At 41.7% G+C, this 14995-nt stretch overlaps 1 protein-coding gene across 2 annotated transcripts in view; it reads right to left on the bottom strand.

Annotated features, from left to right (window-relative positions):
- The window catches only part of LOC116979066 (multidrug resistance-associated protein 5-like), a 106521-nt gene that overhangs the window by 48395 nt on the left and 43131 nt on the right, over positions 1–14995 (bottom strand). For both annotated transcript variants that reach the window (XM_033030507.1, XM_033030508.1), the window contains exons 12-13: positions 12949–13020; positions 720–844 (exon numbers count right to left, since the gene is read on the bottom strand). In XM_033030507.1, coding sequence (XP_032886398.1) covers positions 720–844; positions 12949–13020 — 197 coding nt within the window. The remainder of the gene's footprint in view (positions 1–719; positions 845–12948; positions 13021–14995) is intronic.

Raw genomic sequence — 14995 nt, 5'->3', positions numbered from 1 at the left:
TAGAATAACGTCAATTTAATATAGCCTCCTCAAAATACTAAATGGAAGCAGCTAAATGCCTGCATTTTTTCATCATAATGAGGTGTCAATTGCACCCAGAATATTATGGCAAAAGTATGTTTGATAATTCAACCATGGCTCCTCTTACACATTTACTAGCAGCCAGATCAATAGGAAATAAAAGGAAAATGCTGGAAATTCTGGACAACAAAGCATAATTTGATCCTAACCGTTACAATAACTGCTACATAATGTAATCTGGTTGCATCCTCTCAGAGATATCCAGGATGTTGTAGTTTGTTCAGTTTGTTCTCCCACTTTCCGGCTACTGAAAATTGACATTTTCTCTCATGAAGGGGCTCAGACCTGAAATGTTGACTGTTTCTCTTTCCACAAATGCTGCTGAATGGTTCTAGCACTTTCTATGTATTTTGTATTTCCAGAATCTATAGCTTTTTGATTTTCCAGATCAACAGCAGGATTTATTTTAATACACTTCAGATGAAAAGCATGGAAATGACATCTTGCTCTGTCAAAAAAATGATTTGAAATAGAAAAATGAATGTGTGCAAATTTAAGCTTCATTGAAGACTGCCAAAATTCTGCGATTACACTTATTTGTTTGTTGCTGGGTGATATAATTAAGAGTCTCAGTCACCTGCGGAACTGTCTCTCTCAAATACAACAGTGAATACATAATTAACATAAACAATTCTTACCTTTCCTCTTCATAGCTTTTACCAAATAAGATATTATCACGTAAAGATGCATTAAAAAGCCATGCCTGTTGGGCGACATAGGCAAATGTGCCTCTCACTGCAACTGTCCCTTCAAGTAATATCAGCTAAAGGTTGGAGAGAAGACACCGCCATTAAATACAGTCATACAAGGTTTCAACGTTTCAAGCTTTCAAGACAGTTTATTGTCACATGTACCAATTAAGGTACAGTGAAATTTGAGTTACCATACAGCCATACTAAGTTAAATGCAACAAGACAAACAACCACATAAAAGTTAACATAAACATCCATCACAGTGGATTCCATATTCCTCACTGTGATGGAAGGCAAATAAAGTTCAATATTCTTCCTCTTGTTCTCCCGCGGTCGGGGCAGTCAAACAATCTGCAGTCAGGGCAAGCAGGTCAAGTTAACACTTCATGTTACTTTAATGAATTTGTGATTTTTTCCCTCACAATTGACAAAAACTTACATTATCCCTTATCCCCGACGAGATCGCCAGTTGTGGAGCTCCAACCGGCGCGGCCTTGTCGGCTTTGGAAGCCGCGGCCTCCAGTGCGGAAGCGGCCATTCCAGGGTTCCCAGGCCGCTGGGAGGACTCTCCCGACGCCGGAGCAACATCACCCGGCGAGACCGGCCAGGAACATCGGGCCTCCGTAGAGGCAACTGTGGAGGCCTCAATGGGCCCGACTATGGGTGAACTGGGGTTGGGGACTGCACTTTGTGCCTTCCCTCATGGTGGGAGCCATTGTGGGGGGATGTTCTATGTGTTTAAGACTCTCATTGGTGTTATGTCTGTATTCTTTTTTTGTGTGCTGCAAAATGGCAAAAAGCATTTCACTTCACTACACCTAGGTGTATGTGAATGTGACTAATAAAATACCTTTGATACCTTTGATCTTCACCATGGATGTCCAGTCACTCATCACCTCCATCACCCACCAGGAGGGTCTCAAAGCCCTCAGTTTCTTCCTCGACCGGAGAACCAACCAAACCCATCTACAGATACTCTCCTCCGCCTAGCGGAGCTGGTCCTTACCCTTAATAACTTTTATTTTGGATTCTTACCAAATATTAATATAGATCATGACAAGCTTGTCCAGTCTAGATAACAAAGTTTCTTGCTTGGCTAAATTCAAAACTAATCAATGAAAACAATATTTCAAAATATTTTTCTTTGCTGAGAACAACAAGAGTTGCAATACCAAGATAATAAGGCAAAAACGTACAAATTGCATGCAGTAGTTGAATTGCAGAACTTTGAATGATTAAATAGGCTTGTCCTGTTCCAACGAATAAATAGACTGCCTATGTGCACAACTCCTCGAGGAGATGATAGATTGGTATGAATGAATTTAAATGTAAATTAGATTTTTATCAGTAAACAACATCTGGGAAAGCTAAATGAGTAACTGAGACATAAAATACAGTGCAGTAAACCCTCGTTTTAATGGACCCCTTCATAATGGATTTTGGTTACAGCAGATGGAACTGCCGACGCCACTCCTACAGCCCATTAACTCTACACAATGATTGCCATAGCAATTAGGATAACAAGAACATACCCAATAAATAAATACTCATTTATTGCTTCCATCAATAAAAAAGAGATAATTGAGGCCTATAATGGTTGTTTCTTCCAAAGTCTATGGTCAAGTATTTTATCTTGCACTTTATTCCGCATATTTATGTGGGACACAAGAACCCACAGGTCTATTCTCACCAACTGCATTTCATCAGCAATGTTACCATGTCTCCTTATCTCCAAGCACCTTTATTTTTAAAGGTGTGGTAAATTGATGTGGCATGCATTGTGGCATAGGTAGGTAGGGGGCGCTGCAGTGGCAGCAGCCTGTCAGCAGCGCGTTAGTTTTTTTCAACTTTTTTTATTTTTTTTAGTATGTTTTAAAGTATGTTTTTGATGTTTCTCGGTGTGTCTTGTGTGGGGGGTGGTGTGGGGGGGTGAGGGGGAAACCGTTTCGGCCGCCTCCTCCACGGAGAGGCGACTTTTTCCAGGTCGCCTCCCCCTTGGCCTAACAGCAAGGATCGGCGCGGCCTTTCCCGGAGACGCGCCCGGGGCTTCAGCGGCGGGTGCAGCGTGGACTCTCGGCGTGGAGTGGGTGAGCCCTCGCTGGGGCTCGCTAGAGGGGAGCGCTCCGTTTCGCTGGCCCGGGGCAGCCGGCAGCCTGAAGCCGCAGTCTGCACAGCTCCAGCTGGCGCGGCGTCTACAGCCCGGGGGGGACCCGGAGGAAGAAGAAGCAAACACTGCCGGCCCGCGGCCAACTTCTACCGCGGGTCCGGCATGGACTTACCATCACCCCTGGAGGGGAGCCTCGACCACCGGCCCTGCGGTCTGCGGTGCTTCTGGCTGCGCCGCGGCGCGGCAGGAACCTTAAATCTTCGACCGCCGGCCTGCGGCCTACACCAGCCTGCAGCCGCGGTCTCCGGTGGGGAAGAGCCGATCCTGGACTTACCTTGCCTTTGACTTTGTCCCTTACCATCTGGACGCCCGCAGCAACGGCTGCGGGGGGTGGAGGTCCCGACCACGGGGGGAAATGGAGGAGGTCTGGCCAAGTTCTGTGCCTCCACCACAGTGATGAATGCTGTGGTGGATGTTTGTGTTATATTTTTATTGTGGTTGTGTGTTCAATATTATTGTACCGCTGCTGACAACCCAAAATTCCACCGACCCTGGTTGTGTGGCAATAAATTCTATCAATCAATCAATTAATTGTGGAAATGGTGGCCCAAAACTGCTTAGTTCAGAACTATATGAAAGAAATAGATTCCCTCAGAAATAATGCAATAAGGACCATTTCCAGAGCAATTTTCATCACTCCAGAAATTTGCCAGGTTTTCTGGAGTACATCCTAAGTCAAGCATGCATCAAAATAATTCCTAAGTCAAGCATGCATCAAGTGAATTCTTTCTTGTCAATGTTTTTTCAAAGAATTACTGGAGAATTAGACCATGGCTCGACAAGAAATCATTCCTGGAACAATCACGGTTATTGATCTCAATTGGACTGGGCTCTATATGATAGTCCCATTTTACTTTCTAACTTTTGGCTTTGACTACCACCACAACAAAACTGGCATCATAATTCACTGCTCTCACCTCCTACAGTACATCGGGAAATTGTTTGTACTGACTATTGATTTGCAGTCAGAGAGAGCAAGATTGGCAGACAGATCAGGCAGATGCACGATAAAGAGAGAGGAAAGACCAGTGGTTGAAACTGGATTTATTTCAATGCTGGAGGCTTAACTGGTAAAGCGCATGAACTCTGGGTGTCTATTGGCTTAGGCGTCTAGTTTATTATAGCTACAGCAGAAATAATGCTGAGAAAAGGGTAAGACTGGAATCGCATTGTTCCTGGGGAATAGATGCTATAAGCCTGATAGAGATGCTGGTAAGAGAGGAGATAGCTTGCCCTTTTGATCAAGAAGGACATAACTATAATGCACAGAGAGTATGTTCTTGGGATATCCTCCAGTGAGGCTATATGGGTAGAACAGAAATAGGAAGGGAATGATCACTTTGATGGAACTAGGCAGCTTGAATTAGAGGATGTGCAGGGAGATTGCAGATACTGTAAAAAATAATAGCATCATAGTCACAGTCATACAGTGTGGAAACAAGCCCTTCGGTCCCACTTCCCCATGCCAATCAGACAGGTCCCAGCTGCCTGCATTTGGCCCATATCCTTCCAAACCTATCCTATTAGACATTGTGACGGTACCTATCTCACATACCTTCTCTGGCAGCTTGTTCCATATAGCTATCACCCTTTGTGTAAAAAGGTTGCCCCTCAGGTTCCTATTCAATCTCCCCCCCCTCACCTTAAATCTCTGGTTCTTGATTCCCATACTCTAAGGTAGGTGATTTCAACTTCCCTAATATCGAGCGTGTCTCCCATAGTGCAAAGAGCGTGGATGGGGTGGAATTTGGTAAATGGGGTCCAAGAAAGTTTCCTTGATCAGTATATAGAGGGCTCCACTCGAGAGGGCACAATGCTGGATCTCCTCTTAAAGAATGAAACAGAACAAGTGACAGAACTATCAATTAAGGAGCAATTTGGGACCAGTGACCATAATTCTATTAGTTTTAATGTAGTTATGGAGAAGGATAGCACTGGCTTGACAAGGACCTAAATTGGATTAAGGCAAAATTGTAGGCATTAGGTGAGAATTTGCAGAGGTTGATGGGGAAAGTCTGTTTGCAGGTAAGAGGATGGCTGGCAAGTGTGATACTTTCAAAAGTATTGAGGCTCTAGTCAGGAAAAAGGAGGGATACATCCAATTTAGGCAGTCAGGATCAAGCAAATCGCTCCGTGAGTATAAGAAGTGTATGATTATACTTAAGAAGACAATCAGGAGGGCAAATAGAAGACATGAAATGGAGATGGCAACCAAGGTAAAGGAAAATCCCATGAATTTCGACAGGTGTATTAAAAGTAAAAGGGTGGAAAGGAAAATAATGCTCCTCTTAAAGATCAACATGGCCAACTTTGTGTGAAACCACAAAAATTGGGGGAGATCTTTAATGAATTCTTCACATCTATTTTAACTGAGGAGAACACCATGAAAGCTGACATTGAGGCATAGATCCTGTGATTATATACAAACTGACAAAGAAGATGTATTGGTGGTTCTAAAGTGCATTAAGGTCGATAAATCTCCAAGGGCAGACCATGGACATAATTGGACCTTGTGGAAAGCTTGGGAAAAAATTGCAGAGGCCTTTGCAGGAATATCTGAATCATCTTTAACCAGAGGAGGAATTACAGAAGACGGGAAGGTAGCTAATGTTGTTCTGTCATTTAAAAAGGGATGAAAGGACAAGCAAGGGGATATTACAGGTCGGCAAGCCTGATGTCAGTAGTGGGAGAGTTGTTAGAGGAATTCTTAGGGCCAGGATCTACCAGCATTTGGATAGGCACGGACTGATTAGAGATTGTCGGCATGGCTTTGTGCATGGAAAATGGTGTCCCCCAAATCTGATCTAAATTTTTGAAGTGGTCATCAAGAAGATTGATGAGGACAGGGCAGTGCACATTATCAATATGGACTTTAGCAAGGCCTTTGACGAGGTCTCACAGGGTAAGCTTGTCCAGAAGGTTAGATCACATGGAATCCATGATGAGCTAGCTAATTGATTTCAAAATTGACCTGGAGGACGGAGTTAAAGGATAGTTGTGGAGAGCTATTTTATCTGGTTGGAGGCATTTAACAGGTTGAGTGTTGCAAGGGTGCAGGAGTCGGCTGCTGTTTAATATGTACATTAACGATCTGGATTACAATATAGTTAACAATATAGTAAAATTGCAATTACACCAAAATAATTAGTATAGTTGACAATGGCATTTGTACAGTGCAAATGTTACTTGTCACTAGACAGTCTAAGCCTAACTGTTATCTTGCTGGATTTGCTACATTTGAGGTTGCTTCGGTTTTTTTTCAGGGTTTGAAATGATAATAAACAGTCCAGTAATCAGCAAATCTCTTCTGTCCTAAATCTTCCTCATTATTTGTCTCTACTTCCATAGAAGACTAAAAGTTCAAAATGTCTCCGGCGTTTTTTGTCAACTTCTAAACATGCACCCTAGTGCACAACTTGGCTTGGCAACAGCTCTGCCTTAGACCATTATAAATTACAGACGTTGTGGATTTAGACCAGTCCACCACACAAAGCAGCTTACCACCCCCCATTCACTCCATCTACATTTCACGTGAATCAATTTATCTCGTGAATGCAGCCAAAATAATCGACTATCTACATGCCGGTCAATTACTCTTCTCCTCTCCCTCTCCAGGCAGAAGGCACAAAGCTTAAAAGCATGAACAAATTCAGCAATAATATCTTCCCCACTGTCATCAGACTACTGAACGGGCCTCTCATGAGCTAAGGGTGCAACCTACCTCATGGTGGCCCTTTCACCTTTTTTACCTGCACTCTTGCTGTAGCTTTCACGGTATAACACTGTTACACTATATATTCTGCAAATTGCAACTTTTCTCTTTGTACTACCTACTGTGCTGGTGTATGACCTGATTGTACTCATGCATAACATAATTTGACTGGATAGCACGCAAACAAAGTTTAACTGTCTCGGTACCATGTCAATAAAAAAACAATACCAATATCAATAATGAAAAATGGTTAGGGCTAAGGCAATGACCTGAGGAATTCCAGCAGCCAGTATTAAATCCTGCATCATGCAAAATGCTATAACTAAATCCTCATCTATACATCAATGCCCTTTTGAAGGCAGTAACAAAATTCCATACAGTATTTCAAAGATATCAACTTTTGACATATACTGGAACCACAAAAGTAATTCAGTACATTTGTATTTCAAGTCAATTAACTTCAAATACAATTAGAGAAGAAGATGTATTATGCTAACTAGTCCTGTTTCCATCACTCTTGATGTAAACTAAACCTTAGGTGCGGATGGCTGATTAATTGGCAGCCCAACAGTGACAATGTTGATGGCATTGTAGCAGTGAAAACAGTGAAAAGTTTATCAAGGTACAATTTACTCTACAGTACAATTTACTCTTACTGAGCTTCGGTGTAAGCAAATTTGTTTGACGCAAAAGTAGTTTTACAGAAATATTTAATTTAGGAAAGACTATTAAACTAATTCAACTCACTTTAATGTTCATATAATTTCATTCTTGAATAAACCATAGGCTTATTTACCCACCCAAGTTATTAAATGTAACTGCATTGCATAAAAACTTTATGAATGACATCACTTAATGAACAGTTATGCATAATGCTGAGGGACAGAGATATGTTCATCTTCAAGGATACCAATTAATTAAGCAAATGTGTTTTCATGGATGAAGTATTTGTTTCCAATTGACCTGGAGTGGCTGTGACATATCCAGCAGATTGCTTGGCATCGCTTTTGCTTTAATAATGCAAGAAAATAATGCAAGAAAATGCCTTCAATCTGCCCTTAGTGATTGTATCAGAATCAGCATGTTTCAATCCACTCTGGCATTGGATTTAATTTACCTGCAATGCCAGCAAGGATTCAATTACCAAACATAAAATTCTAATTATAAAAATAATATCTAAATGAAGTATTCTCCAAACAATTATAAACCAAGCAATACAAAAAAATCATTACATTGTGAAATTCACGTGACATAATATTCATTTGAAGCATGGCTATTCATTGTAGTAAATTTGAAGTACATGAAAATGTGCAACTTGAGTAAAGCTGTTCCATTCTTATAGCACCTTTTATGACCAAGGTATGTCCTAAAACTTCATGCAACTATTTTAGTAATTCTGATGTGGTGTTATTCTTTAATACATAAAACCAATAGTTTTCAAACATTTAATCAGGTAACCTATTTTCAGTTCACTGAAAATGACCAAATAATAACATGTTCCCCAGTTTGTGGACAAGTGTTTATTTAAAGAAGCAGAGAGTCTTCGGCGACGAGGCTGAGAGGAGACTACGCCAAAAGTTGGAGAGGATGGGACGTGGTGAAAATATGATGGTTAAGCTGATTCAGTGTGAGGCTTGCAGGATATGGGAGGTCAGGTACACTGATGGTGCCTCTGGCTGCTACAACTGTGGTAAGTGTGTCCAGGTTCAGCTCCTGAAGGACCGTGTCGGGGCACTGGAGAAGCAACTTGATGACCTCAGTATCATCCGGGAAAATTATAGTTTCCTGAACAAGACCTACAGTAAGATCATTACACTGAAGATACCCGAATAGAGAAGGTGGGTGACGATGGGGAAGGAAAGGAAGCTTGGAGTACAGGAGACCATGGGGGATGTGTACAGGAGTCCTAGAGGGACAGTGTCTCCTATCCCTCTTGGAAGCTGTTGGGCCAGGAGACTCTGACATTATGAGCGGGGGACAGGTCTGCGAGTCAAAACGTGGCCCTGAGGCAAAACCGAAGAGACAGACATCAGGCAGAGCTGTGGTAGTCGGGGACTCCATCGTGAGAAGTACAGACAGGGGTTTCTGTGGCAACAGGCGGGATTCAAGGATGGTGTGTTGCCTTCCTGGTGCCAGGATCCAATAAGTCACGGACCGATTGCAGGGCATCCTCAAGGGTGAAGGTGAGCAGCCAGAAGTGGTCGTGCATGTCACCACAAATGGCGTCGGGAAGAAGAGGAAAGACATTCTGCAGCGTGACTTCAGAGAACTCAGAAGAAGACTGAAAAGCAGAACCTCGAGGGTGGTTATCTCCGGTTTGCTTCCAGTTCCTCGTGCTGGTGAGGGCAGGAACAGGGAGATTGGGGATCTGAATGTGCAGCTGAGGAGCTGGTGCAGGGGGCAGGGATTTAGATTCTTAGACCACTGGAATCTGTTTTGGGGAAGGGTGAATGGTACTAAAAGAACGGGTTGCACCTTAACAGGGGGATCAGCATTCTGGCAGGCAGGTTTGCCACTGCTACACAGGTGGGTTTAAACTAAATAGTTGGGGGGGAGGAGACCAACTGGAGATATAAGGATGGAGTTAAAGGGAAAGAGAGTATAAGAAAAGTTAAGAGAGACACCAGAATTAACGGGGCAAAAAACTCAGGAAGGGATAAGAGAGTATGGCCAAGTGAAATAGGAATTGATGTGGAAGGTGAGGGGAGTAATGGATTAAAAGTATTATATATGAATGCACGAAGTATAAGAAATAAAGTGGATGAGCTTGAGGCTCAGTTAGAAATTGGCAAGTATGGTGTTGTGGGAATTACGGAGACATGGCTGCAAGAGGACCAGGGCTGGGAACTGAATATTCAAAGGTATACGTCCTATCGATAAGACAGACAGGTGGGCAGAGGGGGTGGGGTTGCCCTGTTGGTGAGGAACGAAATTCAGGTGACATAGAATCAGGAGATGTAGTCAGTATGGATAAAACTGAGGAATTATGGGTAAAAAGACCCTAATGGGAGTTATCTACAGGCCTCCAAACAGTAGTCTGGATATAGGGTGCAAGTTGAATCAAGAGTTAAAATTGACATGTCGCAAAGGTAATGCGACAGTTGTTATGGGAAATTTCAACATGCAGGTAGACTTGGAAAATCAGGTTGGTGCTGGACCCCACGAAAATGGTGTTTGTGGAGTGCCTCCGTGATGGATTCTTAGAGCAGCTTGTACTGGAGCTTACCACGGAGAAGGCAATTCAGGATTTAGTGTTGTGTAATGAACCAGATTTGATAAGGGAACTCGAGGTAAAGGAGCCATTAGGAGGTAGTGACCATAATATGATACATTTTAATCTACAATTTGAGAGGGAGAAGTGAAAATTGGAATTGTCAGTATTACAGTTGAACAAAGGGGACTATGGAGCCACAAGGGAGGAGCTGGCCAAAGTTGACTGGAAAGATACCCTAGCAGGGATGACAGTGGAACAACAATGGCAGGTATTTCTGGGAATAATACAGAAGATGCAGGATCAGCTCATTCCAAAGAGGAAGAAAGATTCCCAGGGGAGTAAGGGGCGACCGTGGCTGACAAGAAAAGTCAAGGACAGTATAAAAATAAAAGAGAAGAAGTATAACATAGCAAAGATGAGCGGGAAGCAGAGGATTGGGAAACTTTTAAAGAGCAACAGAAGATAACTAAACAAGGCTATACAGGGGGAAAAGATGAGGTACGAAGGTAAGCTAGCCAAGAATATAAAGGAGTATAGTAAAAGCTTCTTTAGATATGTGAGTAAAAAATTAGTTAAGACCAAAGTTGGACCCTTGAAGACTGAAACAGGTGAATTTATTATGGGGAACAAGGAAATGGCAGTCGAGTTGAACAGGTACTTTGGACCAATCTTCACAAAGGAAGAGGATCTAAGGAGGTAGAGGAACTGAAATAAATTTTCATTAGGCGAGAAATAGTATTGGGTAGGCTAATGGGACTGAAGGATGATAAATCCCCTGGGCATGATGGTCTGCATCCCAGGGTCCTCAGGGAGGTGGCTCTAGAATTAGTGGACGCATTGGTGATCATTTTCTAATGTTCAATAGATTCAGGATCAGTTACTGTGGATTGGAGGATTGCTAATGTTATCCCACTTTTCAAGAAAGAGAGAGAAAATGGGGAATTACAGACCAGTTAGCCTGACTTCGGTGGTGGGAAAGATGCTGGAGTCAATTATTAAAGAGGTAATAATGTGGCATTTGGATAGCAGTACTAGGATTAGTCCAAGTCAACATGGATTTATGAAAGGAAAATCATGCTTGACTAATCTTCTGGAATTTTTTGAGGATGCGACAAGTAAAATGGATGAAGGGGTGCCAGTGGATGTAGTGTATCTAGACTTTCAGAAAGCCTTCGATAAGGTCCCGCACGGGACACTGGTGACTAAAATTAGAGCACATGGTATTGGGGGTAGGGTGTTGACATGGATAGAAAATTGGTTGTTAGACAGGAAGCAAAGAGTAGGAGTGAACGGGTCCTTTTCAGAATGGCAGGCAGTGGCGAATGGATTGCCGCAAGGCTCGGTGTTGGGGCCGCAACTATTTAACATATATATTAATGATTTGGAAGAGGGAATTAGGAGCAACACTTGCAAGTTTGCGGATGACACAAAGCTGGGTGGCGGTGTGAACTGTGAAGAGGATGTTAGGAGGTTGCAGGGTGACCTGGACAGGTTGAGTGAGTGAGCAGATGCGTGGCAGATGCAGTATAATGTGAGGTTATCCACTTTGGCGGCAAAAACAAGGGGGCAGATTATTATCTCAATGGGGTTAGATTAGGTAAGGGGGAGGTGCAGCGTGACCTGGGTGTCCTTGTACATCGGTCACTGAAAGTTGGCTTACAGGTACAGCAGGCAGTGAAGAAAGCTAATGGAATGTTGGCCTTCATAACAAGAGGATTTAAGTATAGGAGTAAAGAGGTTCTTCTGCAGTTGTATAGGGCTCTGGTGAGACCACATCTGGAATATTGTGTACAGTTTTGGTCTCCTAATTTGAGGAAGGACATCCTTGTGATTGAGGCAGTGCAGCGTAGGTTCACGAGATTCATCCCTGGGATGGCGGGACTGTCATATGAGGAAAGATTGAAAAGACTAGGCTTGTATTCACTGGAGTTTAGAAGGATGAGGGGGAATCTTATAGAAACATATATGATTATTAAGAGATTGTACACGATAGAGACAGGAAACATGTTTCCGATGTTACTGGAATCCAGAACCAGGGGCCACAGTTTAAGAATAAGGGGTAGGCCATTTAGAACAGAGATGAGGAAAAACTTTTTCACAAAGAGAGTCGTGAATCTGTGGAATTATTTGCCTCAGAAGGCAGTGGAGGCCAAATCTCTGGATGCTTTCAAGAGGGGGTTAGATAGAGCTCTTAAAGATAGCGGAGTCAGGGGATATAGAGAGAAGGCAGGAATGGGGTACTGATTGCGGATGATCAGTCATGATCATATTGAATGGCGGTGCTGGCTCGAAGAGCCGAATGGCCAACTCCTGCACCTGTTGTCTATTGTCTATTAAGACTCATTCTTTAACCTATCACCCATCATCCTTGTCATCCCTTTACGCACCCAAGGTACACAGCCCTTACTTTGAAAACCAATCCACAAGACACAGCAGCCACACTGCATAAAGCAAAATCTAAAAATCTGATTTGTATGGGTAATTTGTTTTAATGATATGTTTTGAGAAATATTTTTCGTTTTGGACATTGGAGTTAATTTTCCTACTCATTTTGAAATCCATCGTGATATTTTTATAATAATTCAAGAAGGCAGTTGGAGCCACAAGCACATTGAAAGGCAGCATCTCCGAGAGAATACAATGGTTTCTTAGAATTGCACTGCGAGTTATCAACCTACGTTTTTGTGCTCAGGTCTCTCAAGTGGGACATTAATTTTCAATCTTCAGATGTGAAAGTGATATCTGAATCACTGTTGACACATGTTGAAAAAAACTGTTTTAGAAATTTAAAATGCAATAAGCCAATGCAATAATTTTGTTTTATTCATCATTAATTTTGGTTTACTAACTTCATTGCTACCTCCCATCCAAGTGACCAAGTTCTCCAATATTGAAGGTTCTTTCCCAACTCCACATGTTTTTCCAGAACAATAATTATTTTAAATAACTTATTTTTTATATGAAACAGAAACTCAAAGGTGTATCTATAATCTTTAAAACTAATTAATTCCATTAAACAAATCTTAATGGAATTAATTATACAGAATTGTGAGAAAATATTTCTAATCGAAGCAGGTCTTACCTGACCCAGGATAGCAGATATCAGGGAACTTTTTCCACTTCCCACACTGCCACAAATTCCTACCAGGTTACCCTAAACACAAAAGGAGCTACATTTACAAAGCATCCAGAACTTTTAAGACGCTAACAGGAAAAGATAATATACATGCATGGTAGGATGGACAATGGTGGGAAAATACTTCAGTCATGGCAACAAGCAGACCATCAGGAAGAAGGGAAAAGGTAGACCTTATCAACCAGAGGTGGAGGATTTACAATTAAACTGTGATAGACAAAAAAGCATAATCAGTAGACTTGATGGGCCAAATGGCCTAAGTGGCTCAGTATCCAATTCTACTTTTGCACAAAAGATGTCTTTACAGATATATTTGTTACCAAATAATTGCTTCACATGGTGGGAGATATAATAGTAAAGATTTAAGAAGAGCAGTTGGAACACTTCCCAAAACAGTATAAATCCATACATAAATTTAAAGAGGCCCTATTAGTTTTAAAGCAGCAACGACATAGTGACAACCTGAAAGAGATATATAAAGTAAAGAAAAAAGACTGAATTGTGGGGCTTTTAGTATATTAGTAGAAATAAAAAGTATATTGAAAGTAGACATGCTCACAAATGATGGCCTTTCCCAACCACTAATATCAAGAAATTACACTATCCTTTTGAAAATCACTAATCTCAGGATCAAACATTATCCTTTCCCATTTCACCATTTAGAAATTGCCCAACAAACATATTTAAATACTTCATAAGATAAGCTGCAACTTCTATTTTGCATCTTAAATTTTACGTGTGCCCATAAACAAAATATTGCAGATGCTGGAAATCTAAACAAGTGAGGCAACATATGTGGAGAGAGCAACTGAATTAATGGGCTGGATCATATTCAATAAACTCATGCCTGCACTCACCCTTCTGTGCTCCAGCCATCAGCAACCTACCATGGCAATGTGGCTGCCGATGAAATTGCAGCCACTGTTACATAGCCTCAAGCAGAAGAGTCCACATGGGGCAGCAAGGTTTCAAGTGAATGGCGTCAAAGGCCTCGCTCAATATTTTCAAATAATTTGTCTTTTTAATTAAGTTCAGTGAACCCATTCAAATGAATGGATCATGCTACTTACAAAGTATATCCAGTCCTTCTTCTTAATAAATTGCAGAACATCCTTGGATTTAGTGGTTAGTCCAGGACTGGGCAAGAGATCAGATGTGTCTGCATCAGAATCCCCAGAACACTTTATTCTGTCATAGTTTTTAGTACTAGGAGCAGAATTAGGCCATTTGGCTCATCAAGTCTACTCCGCCATTCAATCATGCTGATCTATCTTTCTCTCTTAACCCCATTCTTCTGTCTTATCCCCATTAACCATGACGCCTTTAATAATCAGGTATTGGTCAATCTTTGCCTTAAAAATATCCATTGATTTGGCCTCCATAACCGTTGTGGCAATGAATTCCACAGATTCACCACCCTCTGACTGAAGAAATTCTTCCTCATCTCCTTTATAAAGGCACATTAGTTTATTCTGAAGCTATGGCCTACACTCTCCAACTAGCGGAAATATCCACTCCTCATTCACTCTATTCAGGCCTTTCACTATTCGGTAAGTTGCAATGAGGTTACCCCCTCATCCTTCTAAACTCCAGTGAATACAGGTCCAGTGCCTCAAACACTCTTCATACGCTAACCCAATCATTCCTGGGATCATTCTCATAAACCTCCTCTGGACCTCTCCAACACCAGAACAGCCTTCCTTAGAATTAGGGCCCAAAACTGCTCACAATACTCCAAATGCGGCCTGACCAATGCCTTATAAAGCGTCAGCATTACATCTCTGTTTTTATATTCTAGTCCTCTCTAAATAAATGCTCTCTGTTAAAGTTATGATCTCTCTGACCAGAATTTAAATAATTGTTCCCTTCTTACTGACACATCAACCACAGACTTTCATTCCCATGATATAATAAAGACTGTATTTATGTTTGCTAAATAGTTTTGAATTCAATTACAAAAATAGGTCTCTATGTTCCAAATTAAAAAATTAAA

The sequence above is a fragment of the Amblyraja radiata genome, chromosome 12 (genome assembly GCF_010909765.2).
Source record: "Amblyraja radiata isolate CabotCenter1 chromosome 12, sAmbRad1.1.pri, whole genome shotgun sequence".
Taxonomy (NCBI): Eukaryota; Metazoa; Chordata; class Chondrichthyes; order Rajiformes; family Rajidae; genus Amblyraja; species Amblyraja radiata.
Note: the sequence above shows the minus strand (reverse complement) of the source record. Positions and strands in the feature narration are given on the sequence as shown.